General features: G+C 42.3%; 1 protein-coding gene across 4 annotated transcripts in view; it reads right to left on the bottom strand.

The window, feature by feature from the left end:
- The window catches only part of CSPG5 (chondroitin sulfate proteoglycan 5), a 36,238-nt gene that overhangs the window by 5,717 nt on the left and 6,338 nt on the right, over positions 1 to 24,183 (bottom strand). For 2 of the 4 annotated variants that reach the window (XR_011994409.1, XM_072721017.1), the window contains exons 4-5: positions 23,624 to 23,699; positions 12,757 to 12,851 (exon numbers count right to left, since the gene is read on the bottom strand). Coding sequence is in view for 3 of the 4 variants with exons in the window: in XM_072721017.1 (XP_072577118.1) it covers positions 12,757 to 12,851; positions 23,624 to 23,699 (171 nt within the window). In the remaining variant the exon portion in view is untranslated. Of the gene's footprint in view, positions 1 to 1,879; positions 1,914 to 12,756; positions 12,852 to 16,940; positions 17,463 to 23,623; positions 23,700 to 24,183 lie in introns of those variants that run through there. The other 2 variants (XM_072721019.1, XM_072721018.1) reach the window with 2 other exon arrangements.

Genomic DNA, 24,183 nt, shown 5'->3' with positions numbered 1-24,183 from the left:
GATCCTGGGGTCCTAGGGCCGAGTCCTGCATGGGGCTCTCCCCACAGGGAGCCCGCTTTTCCTTCTGCCTATATCTCAGCCTCTCTCTCTGTCTCTTATGAATAAATAAATAAAATCTTTAAAAACACACACGCACACACGCAAAAGAATCAGGCACATTCCATTTCTCTGTTTTGTTATCCTTAGCCTTGTCCTCAGGCTAGTGTACCTCACAGTCTCAAGTGGCTGCTGCCATGCCAGGGGTCGCATTCAGGCACAACATATTCACTAAAGAGACCATTGTTTCTTGGAGGTAGGAAATTTTCCCCAGAATTCATCCAGCAAACTTCCCTCATTTACCAGAGCAGCATCACATGCTCAAGCTTAAAACCAATGAACGGCAAGGTGACAGGGATCACCTGGATTGGCTTGCCAATCAGGATCTACCCTGAAACACGGGTATCTAAGAGGAGGCATAATGATGAAGGTTCTTAGGAATGAGATACCATGACCAAGTAGGATTCATCCCAGGTATGCAAGGGTGGTACAACATCTGAAAATCAATTAATGTAATGCATCACATCAACAGACTAAAAAAGAAAAATAATATGATCATATCAATAGATACAGAAAAAGTATTTGACAAAATCTAATAACTATTCTTTTTTAAAACAATTTTTATTTTATTACAGTTTAAGAATATAGTTGAACATTTTATAACTTAATAAAAGATAACCAAAATTCTCTGTACCACCCTTTTATAATATCTAGTTTTCCTCTTTGTATTAACTTTTTTTGTTTCAAGTTTTTATTTAAAATCCAGTTAACATATAGTGAAATACTAGTTTCATTAGTAGAATTTAGTGACTCATCACTTACATACAACACTCAGTGCTCATCACAACAAATGTCCTCCTTAATACCCATTGTCCATTTAATCTATCTCCCTGCCTAGGAGAGTCTCCTTTATGGTTTGCCTCTCTCTCTCTTTCTCTCTTTTTAATTTTTCTCCTATGTTCATCTGTTTAATTTCTTAAATTCCACATATGAATGAAATCATTTGGTATTTGTCTTTCTTTGACTTATTTTCCAATGACTCTTCTTGATAAAACCTCTCAGTAAACTACAGAGAACTTTCTCAATTTTATAAAGATTATCTGGATAGCCCTGGTGGCCCAGAGGTTTAGCACTGCCTTCAGCCCAGGGTGTGATCCTGGGGGCCCGGGATCGAGTCCCATGTCGAGCTCCCTGCATGGAGCCTGCTTCTCCTACCTGTGTCTCTGCCTCTGTGTGTCTCTCATGAATGAATAAATAAAATCTTAAAAAAAAAAAAAAAAGATTATCTACACGAAACCTACAGCTAACATCTTTTTTTTTTTTTTTTTTTTTTTATGATAGTCATACAGAGAGAGAGAGAGAGGCAGAGACACAGGCAGAGGGAGAAGCAGGCTCCATGCACCGGGAGCCCGACGTGGGATTCGATCCCAGGTCTCCAGGATCGCGCCCTGGGCCAAAGGCAGGCGCCAAACCGCTGTGCCACCCAGGGATCCCTACAACTAACATCTTATTTAATGTCAAGACATTTGAAGATTTTCCTCTAAGGCAAGAAAAGGAAATAAAAGGTATGCTAATCGGGACAACTGGGTGGCTCAGTCAGTTAAGCAGCTGACTCTTGGTTTTGGCTTAGGTTGTGATCTCAGGGTCCTGGTATTGAGCCCCATGTCAGGCTCTGTGCTCAGAGGGTAGTCTGCTTAAGGATTCTCTCTCCCTCTGCCTCTCCTCCACTGTCTCTCTCTCTCTCTCTGTCTCTCAAATAAATAAATAAATAAATAAATAAATAAATAAATATAATTTTTAAAAAAGACATACTGATTGGGAAGGAAGATATACAACTGTCTTTATTTGCAGATGACATAATCATCTATGTAGAAAATCTGAAAGAATCAACAGAAAAATGTTTGAGATTCATAAACTATAGCAAGGTTGCAGAATAAAAGGCTAATGTACAAAAGTCAATTGTTTTCCTATATACTAACAATGAACAAGTGGAATTTGAAATAAAAAACATAATACTTTTATATTAGCACCCCCAAAAATGAAATGCTTAGGTATAAATCTAACAAAATACGTATGATATCTATATGAGAAAAACTATAAAACTTTGATGAATAAATTCAAAGAAAATCTGAATAAATGGAGAGATAGACAAAGCTCGTGGATAGGAAGGCTCAATATTGTCAAGATGTCAGTTTTTCCCAACTTGATTTATAGATTCAATTTAATTCCACCATGTTATTTTATGGATGTTAACAAACTGATTCCAAAGTTCCTATGGAGAGACAAAAGTCCCAGAATAGTCAATACAATATTTCTGGAGAAGTACAAAGTTAAAGAACAGATGCTATTCAATTTCAAGAATTACTATAAAGCTACAGTAATCATGACAGTGAGAAATTGGCAAAATAACAAACAGATTAATGGAACAGAATAGAGACCCCAGAGATAGACCCACATAAATATAGTCAACTGATCTCTGACAAAGGAGCAAAGGCAATACAAGAGAGCAAAGATAATCTCTTCAACAAATGGCACTGAACAACTGGACAGAAAAAAAAGAAGAATCTAGACAGATCTTACATGCTTCATAAAAATTAGCTCAAAATGGATATGGATCATAAATTGACATGAAAAACAAAAATGTAAAACTAGAAGATGGGCATCTGGCTGGCTCAGTCAGAAGAGTGTGACTCTTGATCTTGGGGTTGTGAGTTTGAGCCCCATGTTGGATATAGAAATTACTTAAAAATAAAATCTTAAAAAAGTTCTAGAAGATAACATAAGTGAAAACCTAAATGACCTTGGGTATGGTGATGCCTTTTTAGATACAACACTAAAGATATGATCTCTGAAAGAAATAATTAAAAAATAAGAAATAATTGATAAGCTGGGTTTCACTAGATGAAAAACTTCTGTTCTGCAACAGACAATATTAGGAGAATTAGAAGACAAGCCACAGACTGGGAGAAATTATTTGCAAAAGATACAAATGATAAAGGACTGTTACCCAAAATATATAAAGAACTCTTAAAACTCAACAATAATTGGGGTTGGGGGCTAGGAGGATTAAAAAAAAAATCTTAACAATAATTTTTAAAAATCTGACTTAAAGGGACACCTGGGTGGCTCAGCAGTTAAGCGTCTGCCTTCGGCTCAGGTCGTGATACCGGATATCCAGGATTGAGTCCCACATCGGGCTCCCTGCATGGAGCCTATTCTCCCTCTGTCTATGTCTCTGCCTCTCTCTCTCCGTCTCTCAATAAATAAATGAAATCTTTAAAAAAAATCTTATTTAAAAATGGGCCAAAAACCGTAACAGACATCTCACCAAAGATGTATAGGTGGCAAATAAGCATATGAAAAGTTGGCCTATATCATGTGCCAAAAGGGAGATATGAATTAAAAAAATGAGATACCAGTATATATCTATTAGAATGGCCAAAATCCAAAGCACTGACAATGCCAAATATTGACAAGGATGTGGAGCAGCAGGAACTCTCATACGTTGCTGGTGGAATGCAAAATGGTATCACCACTTTGAAGACAGCTTGGCAGTTTCTTACAAAACTAAACATACTCTTACCATATGATCCAGCAATAGCACTCCTGAGGACTTACTCAAAGGAGTTGAAAACTTATGTCCACACAAAACTCTACACAAGGTTGTTTATAGCAGCAGGAGGGGAGAGGAGCTGGAGATTGAATTAGCTAATGGTTAATGAGGACTATGTCAATCAGGACTATGCAATAAAGTCTCCAAAGAGAGAGAGAGAGAGAGAGAACAGCTTTTTGGTACTTTTTTGGAGAGTCCCATGCTTGGGGAAGCAGAACACCTCTACATGTCACCAAGCTGGGCCCCAAACTCCACTGAGGACAGAAGCTCCTTTGTGCAGGAATTTGCCCAATGTATCTCTTCATCTATTGATTCATATCCTCAATCATATCCTTTAATACATTGGTAAATGTAAGTGTTTGCCTGAGTTCTGTGAGCACCTTTAGCAAACCAGTCAAACCTAAGGAGAAGATTGTTGGAACCTCCAATCTGTAGCCAGTCGTCCAAAGCATAGGTAACAACTTGGGTCTTGTGAGTGGCATCTGAAGTGGAGGGTGGGGGGAAGCCTTGTAGGACTGAACCCTTAACCTGTGGCATCTGATGCTATCTTGGGTAGATACTGTCAGAATTGAGTTGAATTCTCAGACATCCTGCTGGTGTTTGAGAACTGCTTGGTGGTGTGTGTGAGCTCCCCACCCTCACATTAGAATTGGGTCTGGGAAACCTAAAAGATGACCCAATACATTTTATAAGGCTGAAATAACCATGATACCAAACACTTAACAAAGATAGTACAAGAAAGGAAAGTTACAAGTCAATCTAACTCAGGAATGTATATGTGAAATTTCTAAAAATATATGTTAGAAAATAGAGCCCAGCAGCAAATTGAAAGGTTAATGCATCCAACCAAGTTATAGTTACTCCAAAATTGCAAAATTGGTTTGACCTTTGAAAAGTCAATGTAATTTTATCTATTAAGAGGATAAAAAGGGATGCCTGGGTGGCTTAGCGGTTGAGCATCTGTCTTTGACTCGGGGTGTGATCCCGGAGTCAGAGGATTGAGTCCCACATCAAGCTTCCTGCATGGAGCCTGCTTCTCCCTCTGCCTATGTCTCTGCCTCTCTCTCTCTGTGTCTCTCATGAATAAATAAATAAAATCTTTTTTTAAAAATAAGAGGATAAAAGACAAAAATCACATGATTATCTCAATAGATGTCAAAAAGCTTTTGATAAAATTTAACACTCATTCAAAGTAAAAACTTCTAGCAAAATATGAATAGAAGGAAGCTCCTTTAATTTGATAAAGGAAGTCTGCAAAAAGCCTACAGAAAACATTATTTTTAAAAAAGATTCTATTTCTTTATTTGACAGAGCGAGAATGAGAGAGAGAGAGAGAGAGAGAATGAGCGGGGGGAGGGGCAGAAGAAGAGGGAGAGGGAGAAGCAGACTCCCTGTTGAGTGGGAAGCTTGACTCAGGGCTGGATCCCAGGAGCTTGAGATCATGACTTGAGTTGAAATCAGATGCTAAACCAAGTGAACCACCCAGGCGCCCCCAGAAAACATTATTTTTAGTGATGAAAGGTTGAAGACTTTCCCTTTGAGACTGGCAATGACACAGGGATGTCGACTTCCACCATATCTATTCACAATATACTGAAAGGTCCTGGATTATGCAATAAACCAAGAAAGAGAATTAGAATGTATAAGAATTATAAAAGAAGGGGATCCCTGGGTGGCTCAGTGGTTTGGCGCCTGCTTTTGGCCCAGAGCGTGATCCTGGAGTCCTGGGATCGAGTCCCACATTGGGCTCCCTGCGTGGAGCTTGCTTTTCCCTCTGTCTGTGTCTCTGACTCTCTCTCTCTCTCTGTGTCTCTCATGAATAAATAAATAAAATCTTAAAAAAAAGAATTATAAAAGAAGGAAAAAACTATCACTATTTGCAGATTATATAATTGTATACATAGAAAATCTAAAAGAACCTAAATGTAAATTATTATAAGCATGCTTATCAAGGTTGTTGAATATCAAATCAATGTTAAAAATAATTATTTCTGGGCAGCCCTGGTGGCTTGGTGGTTTAGCGCCACCTTTGGCCCAGAGCATGATCCTGGAGACCAGGGATTGAGTCCCATATCGGGCTCCCTGCATGGAGACTGCTTCTCCTTCTGTCTCTGTTTCTGCCTCTCTCTGTGTGTCTCTCATGAATGAATAAATAAAATCTTTTTTTTTTTTTTATGATAGTCACAGAGAGAGAGAGAGAGAGGCAGAGACACAGGCAGAGGGAGAAGCAGGCTCCATGCACTGGGAGCCCGACGTGGGATTCGATCCCGGGTCTCCAGGATCGTGCCCTGGGCCAAAGGCAGGCGCCAAACCGCTGCGCCACCCAGGGATCCCTAAATAAAATCTTTTAAAAAATAATTATTTCTGCATAAAATACAAAGAAAACAGAAAATTAAAAATTCTGAAGATGTCACTTTAAAAATATTTTTTAAGATATCACTTATAATACTGTAAAAAATTAGGTACCTGTTAAGAAATCTAACAAATATATTTCATGCAGAAAACCATAAAACAATATTTACAGAAATTCTAGAAGATTTTGTAAATGGAAAGATAGACCATGTTCATTGATTGGACAACTCAATATTGTAAAGATCTATTTTCTCCAGAATGACCTGCAGATTCTACCCAGTTCCAATAAAAATCTCAAGGATTTTTGTTTACTTTTTGTTTTGGTGGAACCTGACAAGCTGGAACTAAAGTATATGTAGAAATGGAAAGAACTCAAAGTGACTGAGACACTTTTGGGAAAATGTGAGAGGGCTCGGTATACTGGATATCAAGGTTTGCTGTGAAGCTAGGAACACAGTGTGGTAGTGGCACAGAGGTAGACAAGTAGACCAAAAGAACAGTGAAGATCTCAGAGACAGACTCAGACAGACTCATTCATATAAATACATTTGAATAATGTAAATATGATAGAGCATTGGGAAAATGAGAAATGGGAAAATGAGAAATGGTAGCCTTTTCAGTAAATGATGCTGGGCCAACTGGATATCCATTTGAGAAAAAACAAAAAAACAATGAAATTGCACTCCCACCTAATATCATTTACAAAAATCAATCCTACGTGGATTACAGACAGCAGTGTGCTGCTGAATATTTAACAACCAGCCGCTCCCCAAGGGGAATGATCCCTGACTGTCAATGTTGAGCGAGTTCATGGTGTAAATACTCCTACACTGGCTGACTCTAAGCAACCAAGGTAAGGTCACTGAATGCAGAGAAGGAGAAAAAAAAGGGCGGATAGTGTACATAGATGGTATTTCTAACATATAGATTCAACTGACATAAATAACCTCAATAGCAGAGATAACAGTAAAATTAGTAGGAAGTGATGATTTTTGAGTATTACCTTGGTTTTAAGCATAATCTATTTAATTTTAAGTTTATATAGTTAATTTTTAATAATCATTGTATTTAACAATTGGCTTATATGTTGGCAAATTGAACTCCAATAAAAAAAATTGGCTCAGAAAATACATGAAAATTGAACAAATTTCTCCTGAGCCAGTAAGAAGCAGCTCTAGCACACCACAGATTATAGACCTAGATGTAAAAGGCAAAACATAGTTTTTATTTAAAAAATGAAAGTATTCTACAATTCTAAAAACTTTTAAAAAGATATATATTTTAAGTAATCTCTACACTCAAAAGGGGGCTCAAACTCACCACCCTGAGATCGAGAGTCACACTCTTCACCTACTGAGCCAGCCAGGTGCCCCAGGAAAGTGCTTTCATCATCTTAAGAACATATATATATATATTTTTGCTTTTTTTCTTTCTTTTTTCATTTAGGTTTGTTGAGATATGTGCAGAAAAGAATTAATGTAGCTAACTTGAGAAAGAACTGCTTAAAAGGTTGGTCCATGGCTGGTGTCTAGGAACTCAGATTTCAGAAGGGTTCTCACCACTCCCTCTGGTAAGTGGTTCACTGTGCCTACAGGGTTTCTGCAAATGATGTGGTTTACGCTGAACACCTGCTTGCCTTCTGGGAGACTGGAATCTTGGTATGTGATAAGCAGTGGGTGTCTACAGAACCAGTTCTCGATAACAATTCTGGGCAGTGAATCTCTTTGCACTTCCCTGATAGATGACATTTCAAATCTGTTGTCGCAATTCATTGCTAGAGAAATTAAGTATGTCCTGTGTTGACTCCACTGGGAGAGGATTCTTGGAAGCTTGCTCCTTGTTTTCTCTGGACTTTCCCCGTGCCTTTTTTCTTTGCTGATTTTGCTTTGTATACTTTCACTGTAATAAATCTTAGTTGTGAGTGGACTACATGCTGAGTCTTGTAAATCCTGCTAGTGAATCGTTATACCTGGGAATGATCTTGGGGACTCCTGACACATGGTGTATAGTTCACCTTTTCAAAATATACAGTTTTATGGGCTTTGACAGCATGTGCAAGTTGTGCATCCACCAGCACCAGCAAGTTATAGAACATTTCTATCATCGTAAGCTTCCTTATTCATCTCTGCAGTCAACTCTCTCCCTCTATCCTCAGACCTTGATGGCCACTGATCTATTTTCTGTCCCTATAGCATTGGCTTCTCCAGAATGTAAAACAAACAGAACAAATAGTAAGCAGTCTCTCTTTTTTTTTTTAAGTGAATTCTACACCCAATATGGGCTTAATCTCATAATCCCGAGATCAAGAGTCACATGCTCTACTGATTGAGCCAGCCAGGCGCCCCAATATGCAGCCTTTTGATTCTGACTTCTTTAACTCAGCCTATTGTTTTTGAGATTCATTCATATTTATTGTGTGTATAAGTAGTTCATTCCTTTCTGTTGCTAAAGAGGGTCTCATTGTATGACAGTTTATTTGCTCACACTTGGTGTACATTTGGATTGTTTTCTGATTTTGGTGATGATGAATAAAACTGCTATGGACATATACAGGTCTTTGGTTTTTTGTTTTGTTTTGTTTTAAAGATTTTATTTATTTATTCATGAGAGACACAGAGATAGAGAGTCAGAGACACAGGCAGAGGGAGAAGCAGGCTCCATGCAGGGAGCCTGACGCAGGACTTGATCCGGGGTCTCCAGGATCATGCCCTGGGCTGAAGGCGGCGCCAAACCACTGAGCCACCAGGGCTGCCCATATACAGGTCTTTGTATGGACATATGTTTTATTTCTGTTGGGTATCTAGGAATGAATTCACGGATTGTATGTATGTTTACTTTATTTTTTTAAAAAAGATTTATTTATTTATGATAGACATAGAGAAAGAGAGAGAGAGAGAGAGAGAGAGAGAGAGAGAGAGAGAGGCAGAGACACAGGAGGACGGAGAAGCAGGTGCCATGCAGGGAGCCTGACGTGGGACTTGATCCCAGGACTCCAGGATTGCACCCTGGGCCAAAGGCAGGCGCTAAACCGCTGAGCCACCCAGGGATCCCCCTATGTTTACTTTAATAAGAAATTGCCAAGCTGTTTTCCAGAGTGCTTTCTCAGAAGTAATGCTTGAGAGTTCCAGAGGTAAGCATCCTCACCAGAACTTGATATTGTCAGTCTTTTTACTTAAAAAAAAAAAAAAAAAAAAAAAGATTTTGTTTACTTATTTGAGAGAGAGAATGCAAGAGAGTACCAGCAGAGGGAGAAGCTGGCTTCCCACTGGGTGGGGAGCCCTACGTGGGGCTTGATCCCGGGACCCTGGGATCATGATCTGAGGTGAAGGTAGATGGTTAACAGACTGAGCCACCCAGGGACCCTGCCCCAGTCTTTCCAATTTCAGCAATTCGACTAGCTATCTAATGATATCTTACTGTAGGTCTAATTTGCAATTCCCTAAAGACTAATGATGCTGAGTATCTGCTCATGTACTTACTTGCTACCAAAATATCTTTAAAAAAAAATAATTTCTGGGCAGCCCCGGTGGCTCAGCGGTTTAGCGCTGCCTTCAGCCCGGGCCGGGATCCTGGAGACCCAGGATTGAGTCCCAGGTCGGGTTCCCTGCGTGGAGCCTGCTTCTCCCTCTGCCTGTGTCTCTGCCTCTCTCTCTCTGTCTCTCATGAATAAATAAATAAAAATCTTAAAAAAAGAATTCTTTCTAAAACAAAAATAAATAAAAAAAATAATTTCTATAGCCAGCATGGGGCTCAAATTCATGACCCCAAGATCAAGAGTTGCATCCTCTTCCCACTGAGCCAGCTAGGTGCCTCAAAAATATCTTTTATGTTGATATATTTGTTCAACTATTTTGCTCATTTATATTGCTGAAAACTCTTAACTATAAGTGGAGTTTAGCTATTTCTTCTTTGATTTCAATCAGGTTTTGTTTTATACATTTTGAAGTTGTCATTAGGTCTATACACTTTTAGAATTCTCATGTCTTCTTGATAAACTATCATTATGTAATGCTCTTTTTCATCCCTGTAAAATTCCTTGTTCTGAAGTTTATTTTCTATGTAATTAATGATATAGTTGAAGGGACTCTACCTTTTTGGTTTTGTGGTGATATTTTTGCTCTTTATTTCTAGCATTTTCATGACTCCTTTTTTTTGTAGTATCCATGTTTCTGCTCAAATTCTCCATGTCTTTATACACATTGTTCATCTTTTCCACTACATTCTGTCACACATTAGTCTCCGTTATTTCCGTTATCTGGGTCATCCCTGGGTCTAGTTGTTTGGACCTATTTGTCATTTGACAAATGGTGGTTTGTTTTTCTTTTCTTTTTTTGTTTCTGAGTGTGGAATAAATAATATTATAATAATATGTATTATTATTAATTATAATTGATAATCATATTATATCAGTTATTAATAAATAATATTGTGTATAAAAGAATAATGGAGATTGAGGTAAATAGCACTGATGCCCAAAGATGAGCAGGTCTTTTTTTCTGTTAGGTGGTCAGTTTAGGGATCGAGTCAGTCAAGTCAGTAGTAGAGCTGAGTCTGAGCTTTGCTGTTGCTACAGCTTCTCCAGTGGCAAGGTGCTGCTAACCTTTGTTTCATGTGAGGCGTGAGATGCTCGAATATTTTTCCCGGTGTTTCTGCATTCCACTTTCAGTGGGTTGTGTGTGCCTGAACCTCAGAGAAGGCGGGTCTCTTCATGCATTTCCCACTTCCCCCACAGTAAACTGCTGTGGTTTGTTAATCAGGGCAGTTTTTCTCTTTTTTCCTGGTTCAGCTTCACTCTTAGGTAGACTTTGTACACCTGAGTCTCAAGGTAGGGCTTCTTTCCCCTTCTCACCCTTCCCTTACTTGCCAGCCAAACTCTGATTTGTATCTGAGGACAGGCTAGAGTGGGAGCAAGCTTTTAGATCCCACTCCCCACAGTGGCAGCAGACCTTTGTATTAGTGCAGGGTCTGCACCTTCTTCCCCCAGAGGAATTGTTCTTGCTTTTACCCTTCCCTCATACCTTTGCTTGGAACCAGTGGCAGAAGGATTTCTGTTCTTTCCTCAACAGGTATTGGAAATGAGGCTTATAGTGGGGAGAAGGTCTTCCTGCCTCACCTGCCCAGGTATGTGGCTTTGTTTTACCCTCTCAGAGCCAGTTCATTTTTCCTGGTTGTGGGAAAAGCAAAATTTCCAGAAGCTTAAGTCTTTCACTTTGATTGCTAGAGGAGTCTGGGAAGTGGGTGTTGTTTTGTCCCTACACACCACTAACTGGGGTGCTCTCAGGTCTCATGCTTCCCACACCCAGTTTTTCTTGTGAGCACCCAGTTGAGGTTTGTGAAAAGGGCATGTGAATTGCTGTAGACAACCCTTGTGTCTGGAGCTTACAGAGATTCTGAACTGTCAGTCTAGCTAAACTTTGCCTTTGTGAATTCATTAACATATGGCTGGTCTTCTTTCTCACTTTTATGGCGCTGCCTCTTCCTCCTGGGCTCTGCCATGGAAAAATTCATGCGTTCTCTTTTTGAAGGGGCTTGTCACCCCTTGGAATTTATCTGGCTGCCTTGTGACCTCGGTTTCATGATGAGCCCAAGAAGCTGTGATTGTGGAGTTACTTACTTTATTCCTGCTATTAGGATGTAAGTGATGTCTTCATGTGATTTTGAGCACCCTAGGTGGAAGTAATTCTTCAGGAATGATTTTGTAACCAGAAAGGAAGATTGAGAAGTTTGACTACATAAAAATTAGTTTTAATATTAATTTAATATTAGGAGTATGAAATTATAAGCCATAAAGTGGGAAAAGATATTTGCAACACATATGAGCAATAAAACAGCTCATAAATGTGATATAGGTAGTCTAATAGAAAAAACAGGTAAAGGGTCAAGTAGATGCTTCACAAAAGGAGAAATGTAGATTAATAATCATATGGACAGGAAAAAAAATAATCATATGGACAGGGATGCAATGCACTGATAATTAGGGAATGCAAATTAAAGTCACAATTAATACCATTACATGCCTAAAGAAATGGCTAGAAGTGAAAATGTGAGCATGATTTTTTTAAAGATTTTATTTTAAGTAATCTCAACACCCAACATGGGGCTGTAACTCACAACCCTGAGATCAAGAGTTATGTGCTCTGCTGAGCCATCTGGGTGCCCCCAAAATGTGTGAAAATACCAAGTGCTGATGAAGATGTGCAGTAAAAGCAACTCTCATCCACTGTTGGTGGAGCTGTTAATTGATAGAGCCACTTCTGACCTTATCTTGGAAAGGTCAAGGTAGGCTAAATTCCATCCTAGCAATTTTGCTCCTAGATACATACCTCAGTACTGCATGCAGTGTACACATAGGGAGCTGGCCCTGGTGATTGACACATTCTTCTGCTGGCTTTGGTAAACTCTTGGCCAGGGTACTGCTTAGTCTGGCTGGCCATCAAATCCCTTGGGGTAACTGTGCCTACTTCACTCACTTCAGTACACATTATACTTTGTGTAATCTCATGGTGTACTCAGGAGACAGTATTACCTCCATGTTCATTTTGGGAGAGACCCACTTCCCCAGAGTCTCTTCTATACCTGTGATGAGCTCCAGGGCTGAGGGAAGAGCCTCTGCTGCAGTTCTCAATGATGGTGGTGTTCACACACCTCACTGCTTGCTTGACCAATAATGTAGCCTTTATGTCCCTTTCCCTTGAGTTTGGAGGGTGGGTTTGTACAGCCCCTTCCATTTCTCAGCATACATTCACATAGTTTACCTTGAATGAACATCATGACACTGGGATGTAAGCTCCATCCTGCAGGATTCCTGGTCCATTTTGTTCTCTGCTATCTCCCTGCTGCCCAAGTAGTCCTGTGAAGAGGTAAGGATTTTATAGATGAAGAATCTGAGGTTCAGAGAGCCCATCTAACTCTTCAAAGGAGAGGCCTTCTAGCTCTGAGTCCAAGTGTTAGTGCTGTTTTTCAGAGCACAGGCTAGCCTTTCATTTCTTTTCTTTTTTTTTTTTTTTTAAAGATTTATTTATTTATTTATGATAGACAGAAAAAGAGAGAGGCAGAGACACAGGAGGAGGGAGAAGCAGGCTCCATACCGGGAGCTCGACGTGGGACTCGATCCCGGGACTCCAGGATCGCGCCCTGGGCCAAAGGCAGGCGCTAAACTGCTGAGCCACCCAGGGATCCCCTAGCCTTTCATTTCTATAAATTATAAGAGAAAGGACAAAGAGTTGTGTCTTTGGCGTGATGTCACACAGAGGAAAAGATACTGAAATAGGAGTTTGAAGTTTGGGTTCTAATACTGTGACTGATGCTTTCCAGTCTTAAGACCCCAACTCCAGGCTCCAGTGAGGATGTGAGAAGACCACACATATGAACTGTATTGTGTAGGTAGTAAAGTGTGCTTATGGGTTGGACTGAGTCTCACTAAAAAGATATGTTGATGTCCTAACTCTCACTACTTGTGAGCATGATCTTATTTGGAAATAGGGGTTTTGCAGCTGTAATCAAGTTGAAAGGAGGTCATACTGGGTTAGGATGGCCCTTAAACCCAATAACTGGGGTCCTTATAAGAAGGTCTGGTAAAGGCACAGAGACATAGACACATGCAAAGGGAAGACAGCCACCTGAAGCTAGAGGCAGGAGCTGGAGTGATGTAAGTATAAGCCAAAAAGAATGCCAGGGATTACTGGCAAACACCAGAAACTGGGAAGAGGTGAAGATGGATTCTTCCCTGGAGTAGTAGTCAGAGGGAGTACAGCCCTACTGACATCTGGATTTTAGAACTCTGGATTTCATAACTGAGAGAGAATGCATTTCTGTTGTGTTAGCCCTTTTGTTTGTGCTCATTTGTTATGGCAGCCCCAGGAAACTAACACAGGTGTGTTGTATGTGTCAAGGAAATGTCTTGTGGAGACAGATGGCTCGGCACTGCATGTGCACTTCTCCTAAGCAAAGTGATCCATCAGTGCTGGAAGGCCCCCAGACAAATGAACTTCTTCCATGATGCCTATATTTCCCACATTTTTGGTTTGTCCTTTCTTTAGAGAGAACACAAAACAGGCTATGGAGAGGGGTGGAAAAAGCACACAGGAGAATCTGGAGACCATCACCTGACAGCACCAGGGTGCTAAAGAGGGTATCTCAAGCACTAAATAATCACTGAGGGGTGAATGAGGGAGTTGACAGCAGAGCTGAGGTCCCCAGAGAGGGTGCTGGCTGGCTTTATGGAGCACAGACATTGGAGAGGCACAAACGCCCTAGCAGGAAAGAGGCCCAGCACAGATAGACATCAATATATCCTATTTCAACACAGCAGCCTCTTTATAGGGTCAAAGACTCTTGGCAACATCTGGTAACTCTATTCATTAGGCCTGCTTTGTCTCCTGCTCCCCTTCTGAGCCCTTATGCCTGGATGGGATTTAGAACTTACAAAATACTTCACATACAATCCCTCTTGATTGGGCCTCCTTGTGAAAGGAGCCAGAGGTGCCTAGCCATGAAAGACAGGTCTGTGCCCTGATTGAGAGTACAGGAAATCCAAAGTAAAACCTGCCAAACTCCCCAAAGTGGATAAGCATCAGGTTAGGAAACCATAATACACAAAGGCCATAACCCAACATCCTAACTAGCAGCCCTGTCCAATAGCAAAGAGCAGACTGAGCTCATGGAACCAGCTGAATGCCATCTGGGCAAAAGTCCCAAAATGAAAACAGAGGACTTCTGTTGTTAGTAAATGAGAGACTAGGTAAATTTAGACCAACCCTTCCACTAAGGACAAAGATGTACAAACATCTGAAAAGCATCAAAGAGCTAACAAAATACTGCAGAATTACAAGGCTGATATCCCAGAGAGGACAGGAACTCAGACAGGTGAGCCCAGCATTCAGGACCACTTCTACCCTGGAGGGACTCACCCATTTGGAAGAGGGGACTAGAATAGTAAGTTGCGTTTCTGAATGTCTGGGGGTGTGTGGAGAGTGGAGTTGGAGTACAGGGCCTACCAAAGGTGGAAAGCTGGTAAACCACTGTCGGTTTCAGGCTGTGACCCCAGAGGATTGTGCCCCTAGACGTAAGAATGACCCAAAAGCAAACCAGCCCTTGCATAGTCTGATAGGCCTGTGGACTGGTTTCAGTGGCCTGGGAAGTCTCTGACCTTGATCTGGAATAATGTGATCCCAGGATTCTAGTGCCCCTGGGCACCTGACAGAAGCAAACAAAAACCCCCTCTCTAAAGGAAGAAATCATCCTAGGCAAAATATTTCAATAAACTATTTTCTAAATACAATGCCCAGCACAAAATAAAAAGTAATGAGGCATTTGGGAAGACAAACCAGGGAGGACTAGCACAAATTAGGCAACAGAAACACACAGGGATTCCATTTATTGGAATTATCACAGACGGAATATAGGCAAAGTTCTAGAAAACTCTCCCAGTAGGAATGCTGGCCATTTGAGCTCCTAATTCTCTCTCTGATCCACCCTCGTGTTGCCTGCATTGCCTGGATCTCCATTCTGTCTGCCTTCACCACCATCCCCAGAGGTATCTTCATAGAAAACAGATCCGACCTTGCCTTAGCCATGTTTAATGGCATTAAAGGCCATTCACAATCTGTCCTCAATCGCCCTTTCCAGCCTCATCGCCAGGACCCCTCTCTCAAAATCTCTGGTCATATGGCAAGACTTTTCTACGAATATCCTCCCTCTGCCTTGAATGTCCTCTCCTTCCACGTTATCCTGAAAAATGCCTCCTCATCCCTCAAAGTCCAATTCAAAGCTTTCTCCTTGAAGCCTTTCTGAACTCTCACGGCTTTGTATTATAATAATACACACAGTGTATTGACACAGTGTATTATATTTATTTTTTGAAAGACTTATTCATCTCAGAGAGAGATTGCGAAGAGGGGGACGGGAAAGGGAGAAAATCCTAATCAGACCCCATACAGGGCTTGATCCAGAACCCTGAGATCATGACCCAAGCTGAAACCAAGAGTGGGATGCTCAACCAACTGAGCCACCCAGGTGACTCTCTAATTATTGGTTTATAATTCTCTTTCTCAAGTACACTGAGGTTAGGGTCTGTCTTTTTCATCCTGAGTTCCTGGCATCTAGCATAATGCTTCGCTAAGTGCTCAATAAATATTTATGAAAGAAGGGAAGGGCATTCTTTTTTCTTTTCTTTTTTCTAGTAAGCTCTATACCCAGTTTGGGACCTTGAGTTCAAGGGTCACATGCACTACTGACTGACTGGGCCAGCCAGGTGCCCCTGGGAAAGGGTATTCTTTCTTCCTTTCTTTTCTTTCTTTCTTTCTTTCTTTTTCTTTCTTTCTTTCTTTCTTTCTTTCTTTCTTTCTTTCTTTCTTTCTTTTCTTTCCTTTCTTCCTTTTCTTCCTTTTCTTTCTTTCTTTCTTTCTTTCTTTCTTTCTTTCTTTCTTTCTTTCTTTCTTTTTCTGGGAAAGGATATTCATAATAAATCAGGTGCTACAGACTTGTGGACTGAATTATGTCACCCCAGAAGTCATGTTGAAGCCATAACCCCTAAGTGTGACTGTATCTGGAATAGGGCCTATGAGGAGGTAATTGAGGTTAAATGGATCCTAGGCCAATAGGACTGGTGTCCTTATCAGAAGAGGAAGAGATGTGCACAGGCAAAAGGCCTTGGGAGGACACAGCAAGAAGATGGCTCTTTGCAAGCCAGGCAGGGAGGCCCTGCCAGAAACCAACTCTGTTGGCACCTTGATCTTGGGGATCCAACCTCAATTACTGTTCAAAAATAAATTTCTATTGCTTAAGCCATCCAGTCTATGATGTTTAGTTATGGCAACCCAGGCTAATACAGAGAGCACTTCCAGGATTTCAAACACATATAAATATACATCTTTAGGGAACGTAAGAATTCAACTCAAGCTGACAAGAATGGGTAGGAAGTGGACACACTGATGGAAAATGGCTTTTTAAAAAGTTTTATTTCAAGAACTTTGTTTTTTAACTCTTATTTCAAAAAAAGGTGGGTCAAAGTACAAAAAAAAAGTCAGTTGAATAACAGCATAGGTTTAGAAATCACAGCAGCAGAAGCAATATACAGACAGCACAGACGAAACAACCCGGTGTATGCGATTCTGTTCAGGTTCTTTGCTTATTTTGTGTTTTCTCCCTCCTGTACAAAATACATCAAGGCATGCCATGAGACCAGAAAAAGAAGAGAGTTTAACAAATGGTTACAAGAAATAGACTCTGTACAAGAGGAGGTCATGTTTCTTCCCCTGCCACCCCCCACCCTCCCAATTCCCTCTCTTCTTGCTCTGCTTTAGGTGAGGTTGTTCTGAAGACAGTTCACCTCCAAGTCAGCCTGGTCACCTTTGCCACCCTCCAGTTTGGGGGACATGGAGTTCTGGATGTTAAATGACTCCTCCTCTTTCAGGCAGGACTTGAGAACCTCCTGGATTTTGTGGGAAGCACTGGGATCATCCTGGAAGAGGAGAAAGGGTGAGGGAGGGGGCGGGAAGGAGACAGTGGATAGAGGGGTCAACTAGCCACCCCAGGCTTGAAAGAAAGAAAGAAGAAAAGAAAGAAAAGAAGAAAGGAAAGAAGGAAAGAAAGAAAGAAAGAAAGAAAGAAAGAAAGAAAGAAAGAAAGAAAGAAAAAGAAAGAAAGAGAAATCTCTAAGACTTGAATGAACCAAACCGATTCCTTAGCAGTGGCTTTCTAGGAATGTCATCCTATAAAACACTGGCCAGACAGAGGTGAACACTTGGCAGGTAGCTGGGTTACAAAGACCTTTAATGTAGGCCAGGGCAAGGTTCTCCCTCTGGCAGACACTAGGGAGAAACATGGGCTGGCCCTTCAAGTCTCACCTGTTGGTGAGCTCCGCCTGGCCTGCCGGGGTGCCTCCCGGGGCCGCCTCTCCCGCTGAGTTCCACTCTCCCAGGAAGGTCCTGGTCATGGAGCACGTCTTGTCCGTGCGGGCAGCGGGGCATGGAGAGGCCTACGGTCAGGGATGGAGTGGCTCCCAGCAGAACTAGGGCCCCTCTCCTCACGGCAGATATACATCCTCTGATGAGAGGCCAGAGGTGCGTGTGCCCCTTGCTGGCAGGCATCTATCTACCAAAAGATGCTAACTTACAAAAGTGTTTCCCCAGTCCAAGCCGGGGTGAGTCCAGCTGCCTCCATGGCCTGCCGTACTTTGCCTCAGACAATACTGGTACTACTGGTTCACCCCACTTCTGCGTGTACCAGCGCCCTCCTGCCTCCCCAGGTATGTTGCCTGCAACCTCTGGACCTTGACCTGAATTTGCTGGTTAAAGGTTTTCAGGAGACCCACACTGGTCCACAGTCCCCCAGTTGTGCATCCTGGGCATTCAGAGAACGCTTACATCAATGCTTGCCTTCCCACCTTCCCAACTCTTTTCCTCCAGAAACACCTGAGGATTATAGGCACACCTCCTTTTACTGTGCTCTGTAGACACTGCATTTTTTAAAAAATACAAATTGAAGGTTTATGGGAACCCCAGGGTCGAGCAAGTCTATCGACATCATTTTCCAACACCTGTTTGCTCACTTCATGTCTCTGTGTCACATTTTGGTGATTCCCACAATATTTCAAACTTTTCATTATTATTATATTTGTTATGTGACCTGTGGTCAGTCATTATGACTCACAGAAAGCTCAGATGATGGTTAGCATTCTTTAGCAATAATATATTTTTAAGTTAAGGCATGTACGCTGTTTCATTGTACACTTAGCAGACTACAGTACAGTGTAGGCATAACGTCTATGTGCACTGGGAAACCATAACTTCCCTTTGATTTGCTTTGTCTCGGTATTTATTTATTGCAGTGGTCTGGAGTGGAGCCCACAATATCTTCAAGAGATGCCTGCATACCCATGTGATCTGTGGGCCTCAATTCTTTCTTAGGCACTCCAAATAGCTATTGCAAGTGCTTGGAACTCTACTGGTCAGAGACTTGGGTGGCAGGAAGGGTAGAGAATGTTGCTATCTAACCAGCTAGCTCAGACCTTTCTTACTTTGATCACTTCTGAAATTGAAGGTAATCTTCAGGTTGAAAGAGCTAGGCCTTCCCCAAGCAACTGTGATGAGTTCTTGTCCGTGCTGACTGCTACTCAGTTTGACCCGTAACAGTGCTAGGTCAGGGTAGTGACTGGTTGGAAAGAGAGTAGGGAAAGGCCGCAGGCTTACACAGGACACTACAGGTGTTCAAAAGTACTGGGCACACAGAAATCGCCATCACCTCGCCCAGCTCCCAGCCTCACTTTTCCCAAAGACCAGCTTGAACCAAGCAGTATAGTAAAGTTTCAAAGACCTCAGGAATGATTTCCAGGGAACCCCAGGTGGCTCAGTGGTTTAGTGCCCGCCTTCAGCCCAGGGCGTGATCCTGGAGACCGGGGATCAAGTCCCACGTCGGGCTCCCTGCATGGAGCCTGTTTCTCCCTCTGCCTGTGTCTCTGCCTCTCTGTGTGTGTGTGTGTGTGTCTCTCATGAATAAATAAATAAAATCTTAAAAAAATAAAAAATAAAAAAAAATAAAAATAAAAAGGAATGATTTCTAGACAGCAGGGGAACACATGTCCCCCATTCCCTCTACCACAAGAACAAGAAGAAATGAACTTCACACAGTACTGAGGCAGATTTCAAGGACTTGGTAGTTTCTATCACTGCTGGGAGAGATTTAGAAAAAATGTCAATAATGTAAATTTAGATGTAGTGAGATGGAAAGATGTCCATGATACATTAAGTATGTGTGTGTGTGGATACACACACACACACACACACACACGCTGTATGGAGAGGGAAGTGGAATGAGGTTGAACTGCACTTTTTAAGCCATGTACTTTTGTGTTGTTTGGGGAGAGACACTTGGCATGGAGGCTTCAGAGTTGGGCCTTTACAGATCCTGGGTAGAACAGACTTTGGATCGCAGCAAACCTGGAATAGAACAGGCTGGCCTGTACCTGCCAATCCTCTTACAAGGATGGGACTCACTTTCGTGCTGTTTGGTACTGCCACCCCACCGCCGACATCACACAATCTTTGGGAGCAAATAGGCATTGTGTGAGGAAAAGTAAATTTAGGGGTACTTCCAGACCTGGGCATCAAAGCTGTGATGCCATAAAGGTGGGGGCCCAAATTAAGCCTGGGTCATGGGATTTGATGAGAAAATGGACTTCTGGGCCACTAGATGGGATAAGATGAAGGTGGGGGCCCAAATTAAGCCTGGGTGATGGGATCTGATGAGAAAATGGACTTTTGGGCCACTAGATGGGATAAGTATATCTAAAAATAAGGGACACGGGTGTCCAAACAATGCTATTAGACAAGCTAAGTACTTTCAACAAATAGGATAGGTGAGGGAGTGTCTAAACCAAGACAGAGCTATCCTAATTCAAGTGTCTCTTCCAGAACTCAGTCCTATTAAGCCTAGGGTTGCTGAATCCCTCAGCAGAAGGCCCATCTGCCTTTGATTTGCCAGAAGTGCCTCATCACAAGGGAGCTGGCCTTCCATCTGGCCTAAGTCCTGGGAACTGCTTGGCGTCCCCCCTTCTTGATATTCCGCCCCAGCCAAATGGGCATCCTTCATTCCAGGAGCCCCACTTGTCCAGACACAAATCCCTATCAGAAGGCGGAATGAAAGAAATAGAGCCTAAGGAGGAAGAAAGATTTCAAGGGGGTGGTGGGTGGGAAGGGGCAGGCAGAGAAGCAAGCACTAAGGGACACCATGGAGAAGTCCTAGTAACTAATGAACTGAAATGCTGGAAAGTCTGTCAAATCTTAGAAAGACAAAGTCATATCCAAGACATTCCTTTGACAGCACAGATGTGAGATCCAACAGGGGAGCTTTCAGTGTTTGCTCGTGGGTTTCAGGTGACTTTACTTAGGCTGTGCTTCCCACACACTAGCCATTCCTCCTGGAAGACTCGCAGGCCTCCACAGCTCGGGTGGAGGAGCACAGGCTTTCCCTTTTCTCCTGATGCTCCTTTCGGGGGCTGGCTCACCAGCTGCAGAACCCAGGTGAGGAGAGACACCAGGAGATTGCAGCAGTGGTGAGGCAGAGAGTGCCACCAGGCAGGGCCAGAGCAGCACCATTTTTGGTTTGAAATCTTTTCAGAGTGTGACTTGTAGAGATTACTGGAAATGGGTAGGGAAATGACCCACTCAATATCCTTTACTTGTGTAAAAGAAATAACCCCTCTATTGGGATAAGTAGAACTCTTCAAAATCTTTGGAGACATCTATACCACCAAGGACACTTCAGGGGTGAGGGGAAGGGGATGGGAGGGACTACATGAGCAGGCTTGACTTGGATGCCCTGCAGTTCCCCTCCCAGCTCATCTGGAGATTTCCTGGCTTCCAGCCTGCTGCTAGCATCACTTGTAAGCAGTCAATGTGGTGGCTGAAGCAACAAATAGGGCTTCACTTTAAAGTGGCAGTTGTCTTAACTGCCAATGCCCACAGATCTTGAATATGACCAGGTCCGACTTTTGGGCCAGGTGCAGAGAATTAAGAGCCAAAGGTAGAAAATCCAGGAGGGTACACCCTGTTGAACAGGGGAATCATTCCCTCTCATACTCAGAGCTCCGGCAGAGAGGACAGGATATCCCCTGAGGCACAAATTGAGGGAAAGATGCCAGGTGGAGATGACCTGCAAGATCCAAGAGGTCCCAGAGACCACCAGAGCCTCATCTTCATCCTGCCTCTTCACTGAGGGATGTTCTGAATGCTACCCAGACAACCCCACAGCCCCAAGGCAGAGCCCACCATAGCTGCCCAGCCCTTGCTGCATTCTATTTTTAAGGCTTCGTATTCTGAACCCAAGGTCACTGGGAGCATTCATGGACAAATGCCATGCTTTCTACAAGAAGAATTGGAAACCTCTGTATTGGCTCATGCAACCAAGACCTCCAAGAGGAGCTATTTCCCTCCCCTCCCCTTTTGGGAAGAGGAAAGGTGTCTGTGTACACCTGGGAGACCAGAAAATGTACACATCAGAAACTTTCCTAAGGACTCCTGCACTCTGGACAATGAATACCCTGACTGCGGGAACTACTGTATAGGTCTGACTTGCTGCCCCACGCATACAATGGAACCAGAAGACCCCACAGAAGGCCATCATTTGCCAGTATTCCATATATGGCGACTACATGCATACTACTTTGAGGGGCCGGGTGAGGTAGGGGTGGAATGTACAGAGATGAGGAAGATTCTTCCTGCCTTCAAGGTACTAATCTCATGGGGTGATTACTGTGTTTATCAATCTTGAGGTTTATAAGACATCTGGTGTCCTGGGTTATTAGATCCATCTTGAACTTACTAATATCTTGGTGTAAAAATCAAGTAAAATCATATCTGTTACTCTCCCCTTTGTACCAAAGACTTTACAAAATGATCCAAAATTAACCTCTTTCATTTCTTCTTTAAAGCCACCCCTTTGCTCCTCCTCCACCAGGCCAAGGTCTTCCCTGGGGTTTGGTGAACAAGGTCATATTTACTATTATTCTCTCTTTCCCCTCTTGGGGCTACACTGTCCCCATCTATAAAAGGAAAACAATGGTCTAGATCTGTGTTGTTTCACACAGTAGCATGAGCCACTTTTCAGAGAGATCCGCAGCTGCAGGTAGCTTGTGGCTGCTGGAGTGGACTGTGCAGACACAGGACATCTCTATCTCATGAACATTCCACTGGACAGTGCTAGCCTCGACTGTTGAGACTTCTATGAGCTCTGATGGTCTGTGCCCCATTATTCCAAAGAACTTCTTCAAAATTTTCTCTTATCGTCACCGTGTCCATCTGAAGAGTGTGCGTTTAGCTCCCTTATCTGTGTATCAATGCATTTACCTTGTGGTATGGAGCCTGTGTCACATGACGAATTCTCAGGCTTGGATATAACTGGTTTTTGCTTTACTTATGGAATTTTCTCTGACAGTACCCAGTACTTTGGTTACTTTTGGTTAGTCTGGTCCAGATTACACACTAGAAGGCCAGGATCTTTAGAAACTGATCTATTGGGATCTTCTATTGAGTTTTAACTGATATTTATGAGCCCATCCTCCTAAGAACAGAATTTACTAGACTTACTATCGACCAGTGTTTTGTGCTCCCGTTATCTCTAACCTGCTCGTTTTTCGGTCCTCAGTGTAAAGGACACTGTTTTCCCAGCCATCCCAAAGAGCAACCACCATTCACTTCCATTACCACCAGGAAGTACCCTCATGATGAAAGCAGAGTCTTTCTTCTTGATACAGAAAGTAGAAAGACACGGAGAAAGACAAATCGTACTTCTACAGTCTAGATGAAGCTAAAAATCACAAGTCATCCTAGAAAAAGATCTTCAGTACTACCTGTAACTCTGCTTGTCAAGGAAGTGAAGCACTATCCTGTCCCTAGTCCCATGTCACCACCCCAACTGGTCACTCTAAGCTGACCTCCAGAGCTTTGAGGAGAGGCTCCATGCTCTGAAACAGACTACAGGCCAGGGCAGGGGCAGGGGCGGGGATGTGCCTGTGGATAAGGGGGCTTGTGAAGAAGACAAGTCACCTGACAGATAAGTTATCACAGAGAGCCAAGGTGCCGGCATAGTGGGAAGGAGATACAGAGAGTGTCGTAGTTTCCTTACGTTTGGGTGAGAGCCTTCGGCAATGGTGGAGAGGGAGAAGTTATCGTTGTGGAGCTCAGACGGGGTCCGGAATTTGCTGGTTAGGACATAAGAGAGCAGGGAAAAACATGAGTGCAATGATCATAGCAAAACCTGATGAAAGTTTCCTGGGTCAAATGCTTATTTCATCAAGTGCCACAGAACGTAATAAGATGTGCCATTATTTGATGCACCACAGAGAAAAAACTTCTACCATTTAAACCATGATCCAGTACTTTCTTATCATCAAGAATTTTTATCATATCCTGGAAGTCACTCGCTGAGACTTTAGATTAAGCACTGACAACGATATGAACATCTCTGGCCAGGATCGTGAATGCTAGGCAATTACAACTACATCACGACTGCCATCTGGCCAACAGTGGAAGCCAGTGATTGTAAGACACTGGTAAGTACTTTGTAAGACAACAAAGTACTGGCCAACATAAGAAGCCAGTGATTTTAAGACACAATCCAATTTCAGAGACGTTAATATGTGGTGGGGAAAATGTGCATCTTAGAGTCAGTAAACCATGGCAGTA

The sequence above is a fragment of the Vulpes vulpes genome, chromosome 9 (genome assembly GCF_048418805.1).
Source record: "Vulpes vulpes isolate BD-2025 chromosome 9, VulVul3, whole genome shotgun sequence".
In the NCBI taxonomy this organism is placed as follows: Eukaryota; Metazoa; Chordata; class Mammalia; order Carnivora; family Canidae; genus Vulpes; species Vulpes vulpes.
The sequence above is the reverse complement of the archived record's forward strand: the minus strand, read 5'-3'. Positions and strand labels throughout refer to the sequence as shown.